Source organism: Myotis davidii, unplaced genomic scaffold (genome assembly GCF_000327345.1).
Source record: "Myotis davidii unplaced genomic scaffold, ASM32734v1 scaffold624, whole genome shotgun sequence".
NCBI classification, from domain to species: Eukaryota; Metazoa; Chordata; class Mammalia; order Chiroptera; family Vespertilionidae; genus Myotis; species Myotis davidii.
The window spans coordinates 636,829-660,915 of NW_006295731.1; the positions used below are offsets into that span (position 1 = coordinate 636,829).

The 24,087-nt window shown below is 35.9% G+C and overlaps 1 protein-coding gene across 1 annotated transcript in view; it reads left to right on the forward strand.

Moving 5' to 3' along the window:
* Positions 1 to 17,080, forward strand: part of IL1RAPL2 (interleukin 1 receptor accessory protein like 2) — a 641,810-nt gene extending 624,730 nt beyond the window's left edge. The window contains exons 6-7 of the mRNA XM_006770363.2: positions 3,068 to 3,238; positions 16,121 to 17,080. Coding sequence (XP_006770426.1) covers positions 3,068 to 3,238; positions 16,121 to 16,818 — 869 coding nt within the window. The 3' untranslated portion in view covers positions 16,819 to 17,080. The remainder of the gene's footprint in view (positions 1 to 3,067; positions 3,239 to 16,120) is intronic.
* Positions 17,081 to 24,087: the final 7,007 nt, after the last annotated feature.

Sequence of the window (24,087 nt, forward strand, 5' to 3'; positions counted from 1 at the left end):
TTAACCGCCATCTTGTTGGCAGTTAACTGCCAATCTTAGTTGGCAGTTAATTTGCATATACCGCTGATTAGCCAATGAAAAGGGTAGTGTTGTACGCCAATTACCATTTTTCTCTTTTATTAGTGTAGATTGTTTTTCTAATTGATATTAAAAAGCAGTCAAAATGACTTCCTTGGGCAATCTAATGTTAATGGTATAGGTAAGTGACTTCTTCATTCTGTAAATTACTTTTTGGTCAGGTTTTAACCATATTCTAATCAGATCTGTTTTCAATGGAAAAAGATTGATGTGTTTTAAAAACAAATCTTGAAAAAAAAAAACAAGATGGTGACATAGGTTAATGCGGGAGATTGCTGCCATGAACAACCAATTCAAATTACACCTAAAAGACAGAACGGACATCATCCAGAACCACAGAAGGATGGCTGAGTGGAAATTCTACAACTAGGAGGAAAGAGAATATCATACCCAGACTCAGAGGAGGCGCAGTGGTGGCGGCGGAGGGCGTGGTTGGCGTTTTCAATCTGGAGGGAGCTTCAGACTCTGAGCTCCAGAGCCGGGTGAGTCTCTAGGGTCCCAGACTCAAACTGCTTCCCCACTGTCCTGAGAAGCGGGACTGTCTGGCTTCGATCGGAACTCGAAGGCAGCTTTCTCTCCGAGGTTTGCAGCAGTTGCTGGGACTCGGTGAGGCAGAGCCCCTAGGGACGGAACTGAGAGCCGCCATAACTGCTCTCTCCGACCCACCCTGTTGATCCCGTGCGACCCCCCCGCCCCGCCCAAGCCCTGCGCAGAGCCATTTGCCAGATAGCCTCAGGCAAACGCTAGATTAGCACTGCCCTAGAGATCCAGCACAGAAGCTCTCCCACTGCAGACACACCTAACTCTCATAGCCAGTTAGCCTGAGGGTCAAATCATCCCCGACAACAACCAAGGCTTAACTACAATGACTGTGCACAAAGACCACTAGGGGGTGCACCAAGAAAGCATAAAAAATGCAGAGACAAAGAAATATGACAGAAATGGAGGATACAGAGCTGAAAACCACACTTTTAAGGTCTTTCAATAAGTTTCCAGAAACTGCCGATAAACTTAATGAGATCTACAAGAAATCTAATGAGACTCAATCCCAGACAAAAGGAACCCAAAGAGGCCCACACCAAGCCACATCATAATTAAAATGGCAAGGGTTAAAGAGAAAGAGAGAATCTTAAAAGCAGCAAGAAAAAAGCAGTTAGTTACCTACAAGGGAGCTCCCATGAGACTGTCAGCTGACTTCTCAACAGAAACTTTTCAGGCCAGAGGGAGTGGCAAGAAATATTCAAAGTGATGAATAGCAAGATGTTACAACCAAAATTCCTCTACCCAGAAAAGCGATAATTTAGAATTGATGGTCAGATAAAGAGCTTCACAGATAAGAAAAAGCTAAAGGAGTTTATCAACACCAAACCAGTATTATATGAAATGCTGAAGGGTATTTTTTAAGAAGAGGAAGAAGAAGAAAAAGGTAAAGATACAAATTATGAACAACAAACATGCATCTATCAACAAGTGAATCTAAGAATCAAGTGAATAAATAATCTGGTGATCATAATAGAATCAGGGACATAGAAAGGGAATGGACTGACTATTCTTGGGGGGGAAAGGGGTGTGGGAGATGCGGGAAGAGACTGGACAAAAATCGTGCATCTATGGATGAGGACAGTGGGTGGGGAGTGAGGGCGGAGGGTGGGGCGGGAAAAAAGAGGAACAAATGTAATAATGTGAACAATAAAGATTTAATTAAAAAAATAAATAAATAAAAACAATGAAATGTTTGCCTGTCTTTTTTAAATGTATTTTTGTTGATTTCAGAGAGGAAGGGAGAGGGAGAGAGAGATATAGAAACATCAATGATGAGAATGAATCATTGAGTGGTTGTCTCCAGCATGCCCTTTCCTGGGGCTCAATCCCACAACCCGGGCATGTGCCCTTGACTGGAATTGAAACCCAGAACCCTTCAGTCTGAAGGCTGATGCTCTATCCAATGAACCAAATCAGCCAGGGCTTGCCTGTCCTTTAAAAGTATTATTTGCAAGTATCTAGGTTTAATGAATATTAATAGTTCTATATGAGCCTATGGTCACTACATTAACTTTAAATTTTTTTTTCTACAAATAAGGGAATTTTGAAAAACGATGTAACTTTTTCCGTGTGGCCCTTCTAAAACCAATGGGGTCTAATACCTTGAGTAATTATATTCATTAATTTTTTCAGGAAACATATATATGAAGAGGTCAGCTCCGGGCCAATACAGCAAAAACAGAAAAATATACATTCTCAAAACACAGTTAACTCTCTGACTAAATGTGTGAAGGGAAAACCTAATTTGCCCATACTGGATGGATGTATATTTTGAAATAAAGGCTTCTTTTGGAAGCTGTGTCAAATTAGTTGGCCATGGATTGAACAAGAATAATAGGGAATGCACTTGTACAAAACCCAGCTGCTGCTCTAATATTTGGTAATGAACTGCTTTTTGTATATGAAGATGACGACACTAACCAACTGGAAGAATGGCATGTGCTGTGAGTATGTGTCTGCAGAAGTGAGGCTGGATTATTTCAATCTTCCACACTCTAGGGCCCAGCCCCTCTTGGATGTCTTGCACATATTTCTGTAAACTAAATGTGTCTGTGACCAAGTAACAGAGTCAAGACAACTGGCAGAGAAAAAGCTCAAATCCATCTCTTTGTTCTATTTAGTCTTGCATTCAAATACACTGAGCTAATCATTCACACATCACTGAACATCACAAATATGTATAGTTACCAAGAGTCATAAATAATAATTTCCTCTATTATTCTGTCTTGACTACTGCCCATTGCATAAAAGTTTCAGGTCATATCATCATATGACTAGGTTATGTTGAAATGTACTGGATTTGTTATAACATGGCCGATGACTTATTTTTCCAACTACTAACAATAGTTGCTTATTATAGTGCTTATTCCAGCCTGTTAGTGGTTATAGATTTTTAGGAGAGAACCTGCTAATATGTACAACCCTTTTGTTGTTCTTTATATTTAAGACAACAAGGAATATGATGCCTATCTCTCTTACACAAAAGTGGATCAAGATACTTTAGACTGTGACAATCCTGAAGAAGAGCAGTTTGCTCTTGAAATACTGCCAGATGTCCTAGAAAAACATTATGGATATAAACTATTCATACCAGAAAGAGACCTGATTCCAAGTGGAAGTAAGTACTATCAAGTTTTATATTTTAAAAGTTTAGTTTCCTTAGGAAGTTATAGAGAGGCTTCAAACATTACAGCCAAGTATTTAGATAGTTGTTTCTCACAGGAAATTTTATTAAATTCAAATTTCTCCCCAGTGATTGTGTTCTGACTTTTTAACATCCACATTTTAAAAGGCACTTTCACTTATATTTTAGATATAGTTTTAAGTTATGCCTTAATAGTATATTTTATTATATTGCCTTTGTGTTCTGAGGAAATGATCCTCCTTAAAAAATAGTCTGTATAAGTCAGCTAAAGTAGTTTCAATGCATTTTTATTCCAAAGTGGGCCTTTTGTCATTGTATTTCTACATATACATACAATCATTGTCACTAATAACTCTGAATTTATGCTTTGTTATTCATTTTCAGATTTATAGAAAAATCCACTTAAATAGGTATGTGAGACCACTGGGAATTGTACTTTCACTGTATATTTAAATTATTTTTAAGTAGTTGTGGATTATGTGGGCTTGAATGATACTTTAAAATTATGTTACACATTGAAAGCTATTTTTGAGCTTTCAGAATAAATTTGGGTCCAAGTAAAAATATATACTTTGTTCAGAATGTTTACAGGGTAAAGTGTATGGGAAATACAGAAAAGCCTATGAAATGATCCTAGTCCTGAAAGATCCTAAAATGCCATTAAGGAAAATAAAAGTACTAGAATTAATTTGCATGTGAGTTTATGTTGATATCCTTGAGAGGGGAAAACTGAAATGTAACCACAAGTCAGAATATGATTATTTATATACTTTTTTCTTTAATATATTTTTATTAATTTCAGAGAGAAAGGGAGAAATAGAAACATCAATGATGAGATAGAATCATTAATCGGTTGCCCCCTACTGGAGATGGAGCCCAAAACCCGGGCATGTGTCCTGACTGTGAATGGAACCATGACCTCCTGTTTCATAGTTTGATGCTCAACCACTGAGCCACACCAGCTGGGTCATTTATACACTTGTGACAACATAAATAAAAGGTTATATTTTCAATACTTCACAGTATATACAATATTTTCACACACATAATTTTTTTATTTCATTGCTACAATAACCCTATGTAGAGAGAAAGCAGGTACTGTCCTCTTACAGATGAGAAAATAAGGCCCAAAAGAATTTTAAGATTAGGCAGCTGGTAAATGTTAGAGCTGGAAATTGAGCCTAGGTATGTTTGCCTCTGGTTCTCACTTCACTAGATCATGCTATTACTCAATAACATTTATTCAGATTATCAGCAGTCCACGGTGGTCACTAAACTGACAGGAGACAAATTGAAACAACTGAGTTCTGGTTGCTCATCTGTTTTCTCAGAGTGAAAATGTGTCTATGTATATATGTGCATGTGTATGTGAGTATGCATATTTACATATTCATAGAAAAGAATAAAGAAAACAGTATTTACCAGTCCATTACTTTCCTGTACCACAAATGAAAAAATTTCCCAAACTTCTTCACATGGCCCTTTGCTTTTTTCTTTCTGTAATTTTCTTCATTTTGATGAATTGACATATCACTTCTATACTGATCAAGCCTTGATGAAAATGCTGATACCTCAATCATTTTTTATTCTTCTGTATCTCTCACCCAAATCTGGTGTCTATTGCATTTTTTCCATTCTCACTTCTACCATTCTAGCATTGGCCTTATTTACCTCATTTTTGTAATGTTGATTACTCTCTACCTTCCCTATTTGTCCTTTCATCCATCTTGTCCGACTAATATGTATACTCCCTTGATCACATCACTCCCCTATTCAACATTCTTAAATTGTTCACCATTTCCTATAAAATAAAACATAACTTTTAGCTAAACACTTCTATAGTCTGGTGTCAACTCAGATTTATTTTCCAAAATTATCTCCTACCATTTGCCCTACTTATATCTTCCACTCTAGTCAAACTGTGCCTTTGGTATACCTTATGTGTCTCTGCAATGTTTTTGTTCATGTTAGTATTTTATATCTTTATAAATCCTAGTTGTCCTTCTCCATATAACTGCCTCTGTGGAAAGTCAATAATAATTTCTCTAGCCCTTCATGATGTATAATCACTTGTTTGACTATAAATTTTGTACTCTTGTGATATTTTGTATTATTTTATGTACATTTCCATCTATTTATGTCAGCAAGATTCCAAGCTCCATGAGGCAAGGGACTCTATCTCATTTATCCTCATGCCTGTGTCTTCATCTTGCAGATTAGTTGAGCTCATTGGATGCTTCATAGATGCTTGTTGATTTTGCTTGAACAGTGCTGGTTTAAGACATGAGGAAATAATAAGAATAAAATACGTAAGGGTTTACATTTTTCATTGTTTTATATTTTAGTTTTCAATTATACTTTACATTCAATAATATTCTATATTAGTTTGAGGTGCACAGCATAGATTTGTGCATGTCGGTATGTGAAAGACATTTTTTTTTTAAAAAAGTGAATATGAAAGCTACAAAGTGGTTTTCCACTGAAAGAAAAAATATTGTGAGCAATTCATAGTGATGGCATCAGTCCTTAAAACAGACCAATGAATATAGTATTTTTATTTTTTCAGATATTTGTAAAATTAGCTACAAGGGGTTGATTAATCACTGATAATATTTTAAATACTTTACTATTTTTGCTTAATTTTTAGATTACTTTGTAGGTGTTTTTTGTTGTTTTTTTTTTTGCAAGAGCAACTTATTAAATGTAGAAATTCAATAAAATCTATTTTAGAGTGATATAGCCTAAATTACATTGAAATAACATCATTGCCAAGCAGAATTTATATTCAATGTTAAGTCATCTTGAGTAGAACTCGATGTGGTGCCAGTCTTTCTGCCTTCTTGCATTTCAAAATTGTTGGCTCCATAATAGCCAGTGTTTATCAACCCCACCAAGTGAATAGAAATGGCAGTCTTTATGTCTGAACATTTCATCATCATCTTTATTCTGAACTAGAAAACAATGCTTCATCATTATATGTTAGAAAGGGAAATGAGGACAACGTGGAACACAGGAGAGCCACTTACCTGAGACTCAGTAGATGACACTTGCTTATTGTGTAAAGAAGCACCTATTTGTATATGGCTGAGAATGAGACGCAGAGAGCATAATGAGGAGAGAGATGCATCTCAAAGTTATGTCCTCTTAGTGCTCCCAGATAGTCTATTTTGATGACTTGACAGGTCAATTGAATCAATCTGCTATGTCAATTTAGCCAAATAGGTGGTAGAGTATTTTACACCTTATTGAGTCAGGTGATTGTTTGGCTGAATTGATTGAAATTAATTAGTTTTTTTGCCATATCATAGACAGGTCTGAACATTCTTCTTGACCATAGGGTGTGAGGCTAATATAAGCTGTATTTCCTATCTCAAAACTACAATAGTTGAGAATATTAACAAACTATCTAAAAGATTAGAGGAGGTTGCCCTGGCCAGTTGTCTCAGTTGGTTGGAGCATCATCCCATACCAAAAGTTGGCGGGTTAAATCCCCAGTCAGAGGTGACCCATCGATGTATCTCTTTCACATCAATGTTTCTCTCTCTTTCTCTCTCCTTACTCTCTTTCTAAAAAATTAATAAAACAAAAAAGCATCCTCAGGTGAGGATTAAAACAAAAAAGATGATAGGAGGCTATCACCTACTATACCTGGGCATTTAAGTACTTTAACATAGAAACACCCAAGAAGATGCCATCAGAATGAGCAGATTTTATATTCCATAGCAATAATTTTAACTTTTTGAGATTACACAACCATCAGACTGAGCAGGGTCTTGGATCCTGTATACTTAGTGGTGGACAGGGAGACTCCTTTTACAAGTAAGCCATTGAGACAACTATGCAATTTTTAGATACAACCACTGGAGGGTGTTTGACTTTAATCCTTCCTTCCTGAACGGGGAAATTCATGTTCTCTGAATTCCAAGTTTGGAGTGTAACCTGCAGAAGTTTTTAAAAAGGTCCTTTGACAATTTTTCTTTTCCATCAACATTTCAGAGCTGGCTGAGCAGTCATCATGTCACGATTAACGAGTTTTTCCTTGGCATTTTTAGCATGCATTCAGGAAGTCGATGAAGTATATGAATAATATATTTGATTTACACATGAATGGCAGAGTAGAACATTTTGGACTTGGTGTATGTATGTTATTAAAGAAGCTTCTGTGGTCTGTACTTGCAGTCATTGGTACAGATTTAATAGGTTATGCTATATAAATATAGACACATTCCTGTGTGTGGGGGGGGGGAGGGAACTAGTTACAATATTATAAGCTATGTTTGTCCCTCGCATATCATTTAAAACATGTTGATCCAAGACTACTCCTTCCTCAAAAAACTAGCAATGAGCCCTTTGAGGATTGTAAAAGCAAACTTTATAATATTCTTGACCTACAATAATAATTTTCTATGAATCAAATTAATGAAGTCTATGAAATAAACCCATTCATATTTAATGCCTTTAGTTTCCTTTGTACCACTCTCATAGTATTCCAATTCAAAATCATTAATACCCCAAATCATTAACCTTTCCAATGTATACAGTTTTAAAAGCACATGAATGGTGAATGGGTCTCCCTCCCAATTTCTCTCTCACTCTCTTTCTTTCTCCCTCTCTCTCTACCAAGAGTTCTCAAACGCTTCAAAAAATCATGGCACTTTCCAAGTTGAGGTGGAAGTGTCTGTACCTTTCTCACATGGCCTACTAGGAAACTGTCCTTTGGTCATCATGAACCAGCCAAGATGTGAAGATTTGACATATTTTCTCTTAATGCTAAAACTAAAAGTCTTCAGATCTGGATATTATTTTCCTGGCAGTAACCAACCTTTCCATTCTTGGGCATGTGGCCAGGATCTTTCTTATGTTTTCTCAGGTTTGGTGCCTGAATGTGGCAAGAATTCCTACTTTCCAGTAAAAGTTTGGTCTGTCTCTTCCCAGGCTAGAAACATCTGTCCTGAGAATAAAAAAGCAACTTTTTTGCCAACAGGCATCTGAATGTCAGAAATGACAGGCAACCAAAAGAAAGCCTATTTAATAAACAAATCAAAACAAAACGAAAAAAAACCCAGCCTACTTAAAACTGCCTAGAGACACAAACTTGAGAAGTAGAGATTTTTTTCACCCCTGCAGCTGCTGGATTTTGTGGTGTAAAGTATTCTACACAGAGCACATTGTGTTCATGGGGCCTAGCGGATCCTTGAGGAATGAACAGATGTGCTCTGAAGCTGACATGTGACCAACAGAACCCAGCTGTGCAACTGAGATCCTGAGATTGGGGACATTTTTGGATGAGTACCATTTAGGCTCTTGAGCCCATAATATCTCAGTGTTTCTGCAAAGATTTAAGAACATGAAAATATAAAAGTTTATTAAATTAGGCTGAGGGTCACTGATTAGAGGGAGAAAATAGCATTCTAAGATTGAAAATAAAAACAACCCAAACCTATAACTTTTGTTGGCCTTTAAGAAAAACAAGTCAAGTGCTTAAATGTACACATGCAATAATTTAACAATTATAAATTGAGCCAGTTCTGGCTGAATACTGTGGAAAATCTAAACATGTCCAAGTGGATATTAAATGGAAAAAAATCCTTCAAAGGTTTTAACCTCAATTTTCCCTTTTATTCATAGGAAGAGTATGGGGAGCTCTATGTGAGTTATTCATGAATTATTGCATCTGAGAAAGATACTAGTGAAATAAAATATTATCATACATATGGTTTATCAGCTATGTCTGTTGAAATTATATTTATTAATTTGGCTTCAAGTGTCAAATTTTCTTTCCATTTGTTTTCATGTTCAATTTTTCTGAGAGCTTCTCTCAAGAATATTAGTACTCTTTCAGTAATTTAAGGAAAACATAAATAATGTCTGATTACATTCTTGATTTTGCTAGACTTTCCTCACTAGTCCAATCTTCACTTCTTTAATGCTTAGCACTAGCCATCTAATTGTGCTCACAAATGACAAATGACTGGAGAATATATCTGGTGTCAGATGATCCCCAGTCACTTCTGAAGTGAAGCAACAAAAAAATTTGTACATGGTCCTGTAGTACTCATTGCCAATAGGTCCTCTAATAGCTGGACATATTGGACACCATTCAAATAAATTGTCCTCAGGGAGTAATAAAATCCTTTTCCAGACAATCTGACGTCTGTGACCTAAAAACTGTGAGGCAAGGGTAACATGTACAATCATTTAACACATTGTGTACATTTTACTCACTGGGAAAAAAAAATTAGATATGTCCACCGTTCCCTTTACTTTAGAGTCAAAAGAGAGGAAACTGTACTCCATTGTACACAGGAATGTACTGAAGTCAGTGGACTAAGGTGTGTCATCAAAGTTTGAGGTAAAGGAAGAATCCATTGTTTAGAATTTCAATCAGGAAACCTACTGTTTAGGTAGCACAAAGAACAGGCACCTTTGAACAAAAAAGTGTAGGAGAACAGGATAAATGTGTCTTAACTACTAAAAGAACCACAGAAAAAACTGTATAATGAGCAAGTTGTCTTGTTCATATTTACTAAGATTGCACTGATTGGAATTGGCTTATCTACAACTTTCTAGGATATGAAGGTAATGGAGAAAAGTGAAGGAGAAAGACATTTTAAGAATTCTCTTTGCTACTCTCAACATTCTCTTTCTTTCAATATTCTCCAAATGTGTCCCTTTTCTTCTACTCTTGGCGAGGAAGTCAAGAGGGAAGAGAAATAATTTAAAGAAGTGGCAACATTCCAGAGTACATTCTGTCCACTAACATGCTCTCCCACCCACCCACATGTTAAATGCAATAGCAAAAGTAAAGGATTCATTTCCAGAAATGTAGCCTCCAAAGTCAAAACTGTAAATAAATATAATTCCCTACAGTCACAAGGTCTCAGCAAATCCATGTTAACTATTGATTAACCTATTAATCAGAAACAAAACACCTGCCAAAATATTTATCCCAGCAAACTATCTGTGAATTATCAAGCCAAGGACTTGGCAATGGAGGGGACATAGAAGGTTTTTGTAGGAAAAGCAATATCACACCATGTTTAGAAAGTCCCCTCCTCACTTCACACACACCTAACTAAGTAAAAATTCTGTAGTCTCAATCTCTGTGCCAGACAACATAGACAGAATCTTACCAAAGGGAGAATCACAACCCCAAAAGGTTAAGCAGCATCAGCCAAGATAAAGAGTCAGATTGTCAACCTGTGTAAGTCTTTCAGTAGCTTAGTATTAAACATCATTATTGAAAATGCAGATAGTATTTTTAGTGAGACTACATTATAAAGTACCTCACTATAAGCCTCTAGTTATACCAGAGACCTATTTTTCCCCAAATATATAGTACTAAATCATACATTTTTCTTTGATACATTGAAAACCTATATTATTTTGCTGGTTTCTCCACACAGGTAATAGGAGGGAAGCCATCTCAGCCACTGTCAGAAACTGTATTTGTTTTAATTCTTGGCATATTAACCCTTACGTTTTATAAGTATCATTGTTGATAGCTTATCAATTAACTAATGTTTACCAAAAATTAATGGAGTGTTATCTGTTTTGATGCATCCTGTCTCACTCCAATGATTTGTCTGTTTAACTGATAGTGATATACAGAACTACAGTTATAGGCATATAGAACTACTATTATAGGAACCTGGCAAATTAATGAATTATGTCTTTGTCTACAGTCTTTTAAAATTTTTAATGTGCTAACTGCCCCTAATAATGACCCTGACATAAGTAGAAGTGTTAACATAAAACATAATTTATAAAGTTGCTAAATGATTAGTTTAATAAATCAAACGGTTAGTAGGAAGTAGCAAGACCACTTGGAAATTCATGATATACAGTGTTTTTATCACTTGTCTTTCTGCCTATATCTGCAGCAGATTCAGAGCCTGAGATTTAGGGGTATACTGAGTTCTTTTGGAAAAGTATATATATCCCATTAGAAAAATTTATTGGGCCTGCCATTATGTCTGCTTCAATTTTGTTTCTGTATTTCATCATATAGTATATTTTTTGCTTTGTTAATAACTGTCCTATTTTCAATTCACTTTTATATATCTAATCCTACTTTTCTAAATAAATGCACTGGAATTTTATTCAACAATCCCTGGAAGTGATTTTAAAATTGAATTTGTTTTTGATACGGTTTTAGGTAGTCACTTTTCTTGTTTCTTACAAACACTGGTGCTACTACATATTATTTCTTCACTTCTCTAATAGATATACATCCTAAGGACAATGCATAGTGACAGTGCATTTTTTTTCTAAAATATTTTTTCTAACTTCCTGTCAAAAGGAACAGTATATATAAAAGTAAAAGATTCGTTGAAGGTGCACTTAAATGTGAAAAATGAATTTATACCAACTTAAGAAAACTTATCAAAGAGAATTTTTTTCTTTACCAAATTATGAAGATCACAAATAAGTTAAGTGTAATTAGCTTTGTTTAATGTCTGATAATCTGGTGTGGTTTCACAGCCTTGTCTAGAGAAGCAGGAGGCTATTAGACACAATCCCCTTTAGTTTAGTCTGTCATTGTAAGTTACTTTAAAATTTGTGAAGAAGTAATGACCTTTAATTTAAGGAATATTATATATTTTTGTAGAAAAAAAGAGTATTTTATTTTTTTAATATATTTTATTGATTTTTTACAGAGAGGAAGTGAGAGATATAGAAAGTTTGAAACATCGATGAGAGAGAAACATCAATCAGCTGCCTCCTGCACATCTCCCACTGGGGATGCGCCCGCAACCCAGGCACATGCCCCCGACCGGAATCGAACCTGGGACCCCTCAGTCCGCAAGCCGACGCTCTATCCACTGAGCCAAACCGGTTCCGGCGAAAAAAAAGAGTATTTTAAAAGATTCCTGTTACTCAGTTGCTAAATTTGCCCGAATAACTCAGGGCAAGGTATAGCGAATATTCATATGTGCTGTGGATTTAATTTTTTGAGGGGCAGGCGTTTCTTTATAATTTCTTCATGATAATAAGCTTTCTAAAATGGTCTCTGGAGGTTTCTAAAACATTTCTAACAAAGCCACAGCCCGTGGGTAACACTATTGCCTGTCAGAAACCACACTAGCCATGGATGACCAATTTCTTAACTCGATACACCTTTTTGCTTGGCTTATTTGGAACTTTTCCAAGCCTACACACCCCGATTGATCTCTAATTCAGGAACAGCAAACTTTCTCTGTAAAGATCCAGATAGTAAATATTTTAGGTTTTGTGGGTTATATATGGTCTCTGTTACATCATATTCTTATTTTTCTTCTTTTACAACACTTTAAACATGTTTAAAAATCATTCTTAACTCACAAGCCATACAAAAGCAGGACATAATCCTAATGGATTAGGCTCCAATTCGGTCATTGGAAGCAGACATGCAACCCCGAGGTAAGGAGGAAATTATTATGGGCACTTGCTAAGTAGAAGCCAGCAACAATTCCTTGGCTAAAGATTAGCAAGTGAAAAATATTAACTCTACCTCTTGTTAATTTACTTTTTATTTCCCATGCTAGCTAAGTTCTTTTTTAGAAAGATAAAGGGAAGGAAAGAAAGACTTAGGAAGGAAAGGGAAGGAGGAAGGGGCAAAGGGAGATAAGCAAGAGAGAAAAAGAGAGTAAAAGAGGGAAAGGCAGAAAGAGTGAGAAAGAAAGCAGAGTGAAAAACAGAGGGAGAGCCAGAATATGGAAGCTAGGGCACAGTCTCTTCTTTTCCTGAGAGCCAGGCAGATCTTGGAGGCACCTCCCCAGCTGCTTTCAAACACTGAGATTGCTGCCCAGCCACTGATCACCATCCCAAGAAGTGAAATGTGGGCTTCACATCTGAAAACTTCCACTTGGTTTTTCACCAAGTGAAATGGAACATGAAATTCAGGGCCCAAGCAAATCGCTCATGTTTTCTTTGGGACATTTCGGCTGTGTCTACTCAGGGAAAATTTTGAGGTACTAACTGACTGATTCCAGTGCATTTGATTAATGTATATATAGGGCAAACCAGGATAATTCAGACCTTTTTTCTTCCACAGGAGGTTTGCAGCCGGAATAATCTGGATGGTTGCCTCAACTCTCCACTAGGCTTTGCCAGTATAAGCACAGCAAGAGTAGTATGCAGGAGACAGGGACCACTCCCTCTCTCCAAGGTTTCCTTCAACACCCACACCCTGTGCAGCTGAGCATAGTGGGATCTGTCCTCACAGGCATTCATTCTTGGAGCAAAAGCAATTTCTGTCTAATGAGTCTCAAAAGCCCCCCCCCCCCCCCGGAAAAAAAACCTAAATGTTGCATTATCCTTAGCTGTCAAATGTAAAAATATAATAGGTGAAGGAATAACCGTATTAATGGGGGGAAATTATACCATGTTCAATTCCCCATTTGAGAAAGAGGATAGCGAAGCCAAAGTTAATGATTTACCAATAAAATTAATTACTATACATGTGAATATTTGCTCTAATTACTGTGAAAACCTGGGTTGTGTTTTTTTCTTTAAGTGGTGGATATATGTATATAATCTTTTGTTTTTAAAAGTATACTGGTAATTAAAAAGTAAATTAAACTACATCTCAACATATAGAAACAGTGCTTTCCTTGGAGGCAAGGAGATGTGATTCAGAGAGGTATAGTTTATGTTACAGAGGTTTGTACAGACAGTTTAAAAAATTAAATGAAAAACTGCAATTAATGATGGAAGAACACTATTCAGAATAACTCCTTGGTAAATTATTTTTAAAGGAGTCTTCTATAAAATTAACCATTAACTCATAATTTACCTGGTAAAACTGTCTTTTCATGGACTCCTGCACTTATACCATAATTCTGGGTTTGGTTTTGTGTTTTTTGTTGTTGTTTGAAGGAAAGGTGAAAAGAATAATGGGAAAGATGCATGATAGTTTATTTTACTGTATCTTACAGATCCAACTTCTAATGATGAAGCTTCCCACATAACTTCTTTCTTTTTGGGAGCAGGAAGAAAGGAATAAAATGAAGAGTCAGAGATGTTGATGCATTGGGATAATATTTTTTCCATTTTAGTGAAACTTTTTATCTTGCCTTCCTTTCTGTTTCACCAGTTCTCTAAATGATAATTACTGAGTGACAACTTTCCTGTTGCTACTTGTATACTGTTTTTGTTTTGTTCTTTTGTTTTGTTTTTACTATTTGCAGATTTTAATGCTGATTTCTCCCTGAATACACAATCTCTAAAATAAAATGCTTAAATAAAATGCTTATAATTCTTAAGAGGTTCTTTTCCCACTTAGTAGTGGCTTTATCCTCTCAGATACAGTCATTGTAACTACCGCATAAGAAAGTGCTAAAATGTATTAAGTAAAAAACCAAACAGCAGTAACAATTAATTGAAAATGGGCAATTCTATGTGTATCTCTTTAAAAGTTCCTTGCTTATCTGTAGGGTGTGTAAAATGTTTGCTCATTTTCACTTGTGAAAGTGTTTTTGCTGCCAAGTGGTGGAAATAAACACTGGGAAAGAGAGAGAATCTGTAAAGTATGCATCTGTAAAATAAGTTTCTCTTTTCAAATGGCTTATACTGGGCTGTACACTATGCACTGGACGTGACTCTTTGAAAGCAGCCTGTAACCTTGGACAGATTTACAGTGACAAATGTTGCTATGCTTCTATAAGCACTGTTTCTGCTAGAGGACACTGCACATTAGACAAGACCTTGTGCTCTGCTTAGTAAAGACAGCTCTCTGTTGTAGCACCTGCGTCCAAGTCTCCATTTGTTAACACATGTGTGTGTTTCCCCTTTTGGCGGATAAGATTTTCGGAGGATGCTTGCAAAAGGATTATTCCATGGTATAATTTTCAAGTTGTTTTTCTACCATGGAAAGGCCATAACATATTCACATCACTCTCAGAATTGCTCCACAAAGGGCACTAAAACTTTCTTCTTAGTTGACTCTTCTTCGGTTCCTGCGCATTCCACACCACCCGTCACTTTCAACTCCAGCACTCTCTCTTCCTCTGAAAAAAGAGCAGCTGGCTCAAAATTCATGGGCCCATGCATACCGCTTCCCTATCTCTGGATTTTAAGGGCAAAATGGAGAACCTAAAGTTGCAAGTAACAGAAAGTATTCTGAGAAACAAGCTATGATTCCTGAAGATTTTCCACCATTTCTGTTACAGTATGTTTGAAGTAGTTCATATCCATAGGCCCCCTCTTACTTGTTTTGCAGTTAAAAAATAGGGGGAAAAGCAAACAAAACCCATAAATACAAGTGACTCTTCAGTCATTAAAAAGTTCCATTTTTGCTTTCATCAACTGATTGATTGCTTGTTTACTTAGAGTATAAGCCTGGAAGCCTGCTTTAAATTATCAAATAAATAAAAATAACTGAAATATGCCTAAGCTCTGAAGAAATCAGATTTAATATTCACCAACAAAACACCGTAAGTAATGAAGGGCAAAAAAATTAGTATTTTAAACATTTTTTTTAATAGAGAGAAGAAGGGAGAAAGAGAAACATTGATGTGAGAGAGAAACATTGATCAGTTGCCTCTCATACATGTCCCAACCAAGGATCAAACCCACAACCTGGGTATGTGACCTGACTAGGAATGAAACCTGCCACCTTTCAGTGTACAGGGAAATGCTGAAATGGAACAACACTGGCCAGGGCTAAGCAGGTGTTTGTTTTTGTTTGTTTGTTTGTATGTTTTTCATTTTTCTTTTTAAGAAAATAGGCTTTCTGAATGTTCAATACAACAAAAGAAAATATGATGTGCATTAGTGAAAGACTGGATCTTTACTATTCTAAAGTGCAAACCTAATGCTTTAAAAACTGGAAATGTCTTTTTTTTACTCTTTCTCTCTTTCTGTGATTTTTAGCTTACATTGAAGATCTCACAAGATGTGTTGAGCAAAGCAGAAGACTTATTATCGTGCTAACATCAAACTATATTCTCAGACGAGGATGGAGTATTTTTGAATTGGAAAACAGACTCCATAACATGCTAGTCAGTGGGGAAATCAAAGTGATCTTGATTGAGTGTACAGAATTAAAGGGGAAGGTGAATTGCCAGGAAGTGGAATCACTAAAGCACAGCATCAAACTTCTGTCACTTATCAAGTGGAAGGGACCCAAAAGCAGCAAATTAAATTCTAAGTTTTGGAAGCACTTAGTATATGAAATGCCCATCAGGAAAAAGGAAGTACTTTCTCGATGCCAGATTATGGACTCTGCAGAACAAGGACTTTTTGGAGAACTCCAACCTATACCCTCTATTGCCATGACCAGTACCTCAGCCTCTCTGGTATCATCTCAAGCTGATGTCCCTGAATTCCACCATTCAGATTCGATGCAAATGAGGCACTGTTGCAGAAGTTATAAACACGAGATGCCAACAACCACCTTTTCTGTACCTTCCTTAAGCAACCACCACACTTACTGTAACCTGCCTCTGAAGCTACTCAATGGACAACTACCCCTTAATAATTCCCTGAAAGATACCCAGGAATTTCACAGAAACAGTTCCATGCTACCGCTATCATCCAAAGAGCTTAGCTTCACCAGTGATATTTGGTAGTGAAGAATCTGACATACTGAGAAAAGCCATGGAAAATTTATGGTATAACAAGCATAAAGTACACCTAACATTGAGGTGCTGAAAAAGTGTTGGAAGAAAAAGGCACAGAAATTGCTTTTGTACTTCAATTTTTGTATGCATTCCCAGAATACTGGGGGAAGAAAGACCTGCTTTTGTGGTATGGTACCTTGTTCCAATTTACAGTTTTAATTTCTCCTGGAAAATGTTACTCCTATTGTTTTAGAGTAGGTTTTATGATGCCACTTGAACTGCAAGCTTAGTAGATGATCTACCTTTGACATATTTATGAATATTTCACTATCGGTGTGATATTTGAAACAGGGAAAATTTAAAGACTTTTACTGAATTTGAAAATTCTGCACTACCTTTAAAATGAAAGAACTATTATAGATTAGCTGAAAATTAGTAATTATCAAGAAAGAAGTGTTGAGGCACTCAAATTGGAAGACTGCTTGCAGAGGAAGATCAGTTAATGAAAAATGTGATCGAAGCAATTAGAACTTCTTCAACATAATGGACAATTTTTGTAGACTAAATCAATAGATCATAAAGATAGTTGTGACATAGTTTTATTAAGCAAGTACATATTCCGTAGGCAAACTTGTAGGTAAACAACATGCATTTCTTAAGCAACTGAATAGATATGTTGTCAGCTCTTTTAGAATGATTTTGAACAACCTTATGACTTTCTAACGCCTATTTTAAAAGTTTTAAAAAATTGAAACACATTTTAAAGTGTGTATTTTATTGTTTGCTAACAAATTCACATTTGGATTCCCCCCAAATAATCTATCAACCTTCTATAAGCTTTATGAGAAGATGTGAGTATCTTCCTACTTTTATCAGTGTTATTGAAGTTTGAATTTAAATAAATACTGACTGCACATGTCAGCAATACAAAAGAAGTAAAACACCAATAATCACAGATGAAGTGCTAAATAATTCAAGTTTACTGGTGGTAGAGCAGCAATTGCAGTGATTCTTATCTAAAATGTAGTTGTGAAATACACTATTCTGTACATATACAATATCTGCTTGGTGATATGTGTAAGGTTCCTGTAGAATTATCTCTATTCCTGGTGCTTCAAAGAGTATATCTTGTAGATAAACTTCTCCATCCTCACATTGTGACTGTGACTGTACTCCACCAGAAAATCCCTGTGAATAATCTAAAATATTATGAATTTTCTGTAAGGAATGTTCCCCTATTTTCATATTTGTTGTGGATTACTACTTTATATTCTTTCCAATTAATCCATTTTGGTGTGTTCTGCACCAAAATGCCCATGAGGGTCAATTGTTAACCAAGGTTCATTCTGGCATTTTGGAAATATTTCTTAAATCATGTTTTGAAAAAAAATATAAGCAAGGACAAATGTACACAGTGTGTAAAAATTAATTTGCCCACCCATGTAGCTAAAACTCAAATGTATAAGAGAACATTAGATAATGTTTTTATTATTTTTTCAATCTCTTTATATTATCAACTCCTGTGGTCCATGGGTTCAAAGTACTTGCTTCTCTGTTGCTTTACTATATCAAGCTGTTAAAGAAATACATTATGCACCACGAGTATGTGAACACTCAGCAGGGGTACATGTTCATTCCACAGTGAGACAATTAGTTGTTTCTTTGAAAAGTCCTATTCAAAACATACAGGTGTTTCATACTGAGAAAGGTGATTTTGCTTCTGTAAAAACTATAGGTTTTTCAAAATGGAAATTTATTAGTACTTAACTGTTTCCCAAGCATTATCAAGTTGTATTTGCTCTCATTGTTCTTTAATGATATGTGTAATTACTAAGTTAATAACTTGCATGGAATGAGTACTATATGTTTAAGTGACCAATTGTACTTTTTATTATTTTGTTTTACACAGAAGTCTAGATAAATTCAAATAGAATGTTAAGTAGTATTTTTAAACTAATCGTTCTGTATTGAGCATGCCAGTTCTGAAAATATAACATGGGTCTCTCTGCTTCCTTTATTTACAATGATTAAACGTGGGTAGCAATTTGAGTTGGCTGGCCACAATGTGTCCTTTCACAACTAGTATGTACTAAAAAACAGAGCATTCACACTTGTGCTGGTGAACTTGACAAGAAACCTTTTCTATCATTTTCAGAAACCAGTGTATATACTATCTATAAAAGTTTATTTCTAGATAGTAATTCAAAATTTGATTTTCATCTGAGATTTTTAAAATATATAGCCCATAATGGTGTAATAAGTATTTTGTATAGAACAAGATGTACTCTATCAGTTTCTTTCACAGTGAGAAAATTTTTCTTCTCAATTTTTCATTGAAATAGATTGTGAAAATTTAGAAAAATGTTGACACAACTAGTTCTCATAAATTCATAACAAATTGATTTAGCTCATTCCACCAACAGCATACATAGTTTAAACTTTAGGCTATTTTAAGGTAAAGTTTTCTAAAAAAAATATCTGAAATTATGAGACAAATGAGAAATTCACAACTCAATGCTCAGGGAGATGGGCAACATGTAAATGGTTTTAATTTGCCAAATACAAAATCTGGCAGGTTTGGTAATCTATGGAGCTCCAATCTAAATATTGAGACTCAAAGGTAGCTGGGTAGTTCTTAAATCGAAGTAAGAAGGCATCTCTCCTCGACCCACTCTAAGCCATAATTCAATTAGTTCCAAAGCTGTTTAGCTTTCAAGTACTTTAACTTAACAAATGGGTACAAAGGCACTTAAGGAATTCTCATAAAGCTTGAATCTAAGGTAGCATCATGTTAAAAGACAATACTTTGTTTGAGGATTGGTAGATAGCACTGTGGGGATTAAAATCAGGAACCAGGCTGCAATGAGAAGATAAACAGTTAAGTTGTGAAAGAGAAGTTTATGGAAGAGTTTCAAAAGGACATGCAAATAAGTACTATCCTATAAATTAATTCTGTAACAAGTTGGAAAATGGCAGGAGTGAGAAAGAATGAAGTTCTTCCAAGAGAAGGAAAGAAACTCACTGACACACTTGATAACTAAAAGCCTTACAAGAGCATAGAACTACCAGTTTCAAGCATTTACTGCCCTTTGGCACTTTTAAATAAATTGGTTGGTGTTTCCTAAAAATCAAGTAATGACCAAGGAAAATATCGTGAAAATTGTGCATATAAATCTTTACATTCTTATATTTATTTCCCAAGGCGTGGTAGTGAATTGATAAAACCAAAGTAATGTTAAGACAGAAAATAGTTCCTTAGTGACCAGTAAAGTTTGAAAATTTGTAATTTTTGTTGCTGTTTTCTGAGAGAGAATTTAATGTTGAAAATAGTCTGGCTCAAATTTCTCTATTACTCATGCATTTTTGTTCTAAGATGTTTGATAGGAGGTCTCAGTGTTGGACATTAATGCTCTCTGATGAATGTATGGGGTTGCTTGGTAAACAATAATCATTTGCTTCAAATACTTTCATTTCAAAGTTATCTTTTTTAGAACTGAAATCAGTAATAGGCAATTTAAGAAGGTTATTCAACACTCTATATTATTCCTGTGAGATCAGAACCTATAGCCATCTAAACTTGTCTTCTCAAGTGATCACTATTTTTTGATCAAACACATTTTCTCCAGATGGTACTAATGGCAATCATGAATATTTATTGAGTAACACTGTATAATGTCCACTACATAAAGTATAATATAATTATTTTTAAATTGAAGTCCCTGTTTTTGAATAGTTTACACATCATATGCATTAATAAAGCATTATTTGAAAACCATATCCTAGCATAGGAAATTTAATATTACATATGCAGAGTAGACAAGGAAGCTGGGATTATTCACTCTTGAACAAGAGATAAGTTTGGAATTGAGGGACCAGTGGTGAAGTATGGTGCTTTCCCAATTGCAGAGAATAGCACATGTGAAGACTGTTGAGAAACTAAGCAAGTCCTATTATCTGAAAACTAAAGGCCTGGTGCACAAAATTTGTGCATGGGAGGGTGTGTCCCTTACCCTAGCCTGTAACCTCTCCAATCTGGGACCCCTCGAGGGATGTCCCTCTCACAATCTGGGACTGCTGGCTCCCAACTGCTTGACTGCCTGCCTGCCTGATTGCCCCTAACCGCTTCTGCCTGCCAGCCTGATCGATGCCTAACTACTCCCCTGCTGGCCCGATTGCCCCTAACTGCCCTCATTTGGATACCAAGAGGAGAAAGCCGTGTGAGAGTATAATAAAGTATGGATGGGAGAGATGCTGGAACATTCATCTCATAGCAGATGAAGGAAGAATTAGGTAGGGGGGAGAGTATAGTGACAGGTAAAATATTTTAGAGGCTACTTCACAATACATGTACTAGTTGATAAGAGATGGAGGGTGGTGACCTGGATCCTCTCAGTAAAAAGGCAAATCTGAGGAGGAAGAGAAAAACGCAGGATGTGTTGATGTGAAAAGTGGAAAATGACTTAACAAAGGATGTGAAAGACCTATATTCTGAAAATTACAAAACATTATTAAAAGAGATTGAAAAATACATAACAAAATGGAAAAAATATCCCATGTTCTTGATTTGGAAGAATAAGCATAGTTAAAACGGGCATAGTATCCAAAGCAATATACAAGTTTAATGCAATTCGCATCAAAATCCCAATGTAATTTTTTTAAAAGAAATAGAACAAGAAATCATCAGATTTGTATGGAAACAAAAAAAGACCCTGAAAAAATAAGAACAAAACTAGAAGTATCATGTTACCTGAGTTCAAATTATACTCCAGAGTGAAACTGAAAATAGCATGGTATTGGTAGAGAAACAGGCACACAGATCTATGGAACAGAATAGAAAGCCCAGCTATAAAACCACATGTACATGGACAGATAATTTTCAACAAAGGAGCCTGAAGTAAAGATAGGGTTTTCAATAATTGGTGCTGGAAAAACTGGAAAGCCACATGCAAATGAATGAAACTGGATTACAGTTTGTCCCCATGTACAAAAATTAATTCAACATGGATCAAAGACCTAAACATAAGACATGAAACTATAAGTTACATAGAAGAAAATATAGGTACCAAACTTATGGACCTGGGCCATAAAGAACATTTTATAGAATTGACCCCAAAGGCAAAAATAAATGAATGGGGCTATATCAAACTGAAGAGCTTCTGCACAGCAAAAGAAATGGACAACAAAACAAAGAGACAACCAACCAGATGGGAGATGATATTTGTGAATAGTAGCTCCTCCAACAAAGGTTTAATTTCCAAAATATATAAAGAACTCACAAAACTCAACACCAAACAAACAAACAATCCAATGAAAAAGTGGTCAGAGGACCTGAAAATACACCTCTCCCAAGAAGACATATGAACAGCCAATAGATATACGAAAATACGTTCAACCTCACTGGCCATTAGGGAAATGTAAATAAAAACTACCAGGATATAGTACCTCATACCTGTTAGAGTGGCCATTATAAAAAAGGCAAGCAATAGCAAGTGTTGGAGAGGTTTTGGAAAAAAGAAACCCTCCTTCACTTCTGGTGGGAATGTAGACTGATACAGCCACTATGAAAACCAGTCTGGCAACCAAAAAATTTGTCTAGCACTACTATATGACCCAGCAACCCCACTCCTGGGTATATACCCACAAAACTCAAAATCATGTATTCACAAAGATGTCTGCATTCCTATTTTTATTGCAACATTATTCAGTGTCCATGTCATGGAAACAACCAAAGTGGCCTTCAATAGAGAATCGGAAAAAAGAAGTTGTGGTATACATACACAATGGAGTACTACTCAGCCCTAAGAAAGAATGACATAGCACAATTTACAACAACATGGATAAACCCTGAGAACATGCTAAGTGAAATAAGTCAGACAGAAAAAGCTAAGAATCATATGATTTCACTCATATGTGGGATATAAAACTGAAACTTATGAACACAAACAGCAGAGTGGTGGTTATCAGAGGGAAGGGGTTCCTAATATGAGGTGACAGGAGATTTGACTTTCGGTGGTGGGCATATGGTGCAATATACATATCTTATAACATAGAAATCCACAGATGAAACCTATATTTCATGTTAACCAATGTCACCCCAATCAATTTAACAAATTTTAAAAAGTGGAAAATGAAAAAAAAAAAAACTAGTCAGTAAAGATATATGATCGCCCTAACTGGTTTGGCTCAGTGGAGAGTGTCAGCCTGCGGACCGGGGGGTCCTGGGTTCAATTCCAGTCTAGGGCATGTACCTTGGTTGCGGGCACATCTCCAGTGGGGGGTGTGCAGGAAGCAGCTGATCGATGTTTCTCTCTCATCGATGTTTCTAACTTTCTCTCTAAAAAAAAAAGATTCTAATGATCAAGAAAGTTAGTTGCATCAAAGGAATTAATTTAGAGTATTTAACATACTTTCTTAACTGAACATCCTGACACCTTACGGGCAAGAATAGAGACAACACAATGGTAGGTGTATTTGCTACTACAACGACCCCTGAAGTGTTTGCAGGAGAGTAATGGTAAGGAGAGGCAAAACGCTTCTGAAAATCAGCTCTAAAACAAACAATTACATTTATTCTGCTGAATAAACTCTCAGATTCTCAAGTAAGTATGGATGGTGTTTGGTCCTTTGGGTCTCATATTCCAATGCTATTTAAATATCTTGTCTTATTTTGGAGTAAATAATTATTTTCTTAAAATAGAGGCATTGAAGTTATTCAATTATTGGGAACCTTAGGAGGCAGATATCCCAGGAGTTTGTTACAGGTTTTAAAATAGAAAAACTGGACAAAGTTCACAAAGGACAAAAAAGAATATGTTACAGTGTACTGGTTTGGTAGGAGGAGGCACAGAAAGCACACCTGTGAAGAGCAATAAAGAATTGATAACCAACCACATAGGACCTGAACCCAAAGAACCAAATATTCACCAAAATTGAAGGCAAAATTATTACAATCTTTAAAATTATGATTTTAAAGAAACTTTGTAAGGGACACTGTGTTAGTAAGAGTATGCTACTGTTGTTAAGGACAACAACCCAAATCCTTCAGCTTAACACAATAAAAATGTAATGCTTGCTCACATCACCGTCTAATGATGAGGACTGAAAGCGATTATGGGGAAAGGCTCTACTTCACAGTCATTCAGAGATAGGCTTTTCCTATTTTGTTTTTCTGATCTCTAAGTCTGATGAGTCTTCTTCATTTGCTCAGGAGATGGAGGGGAGTTTGGAGGATGACACACAATGGCCCATAGAAAACACTCACATTCCAAGAGGTGAGGA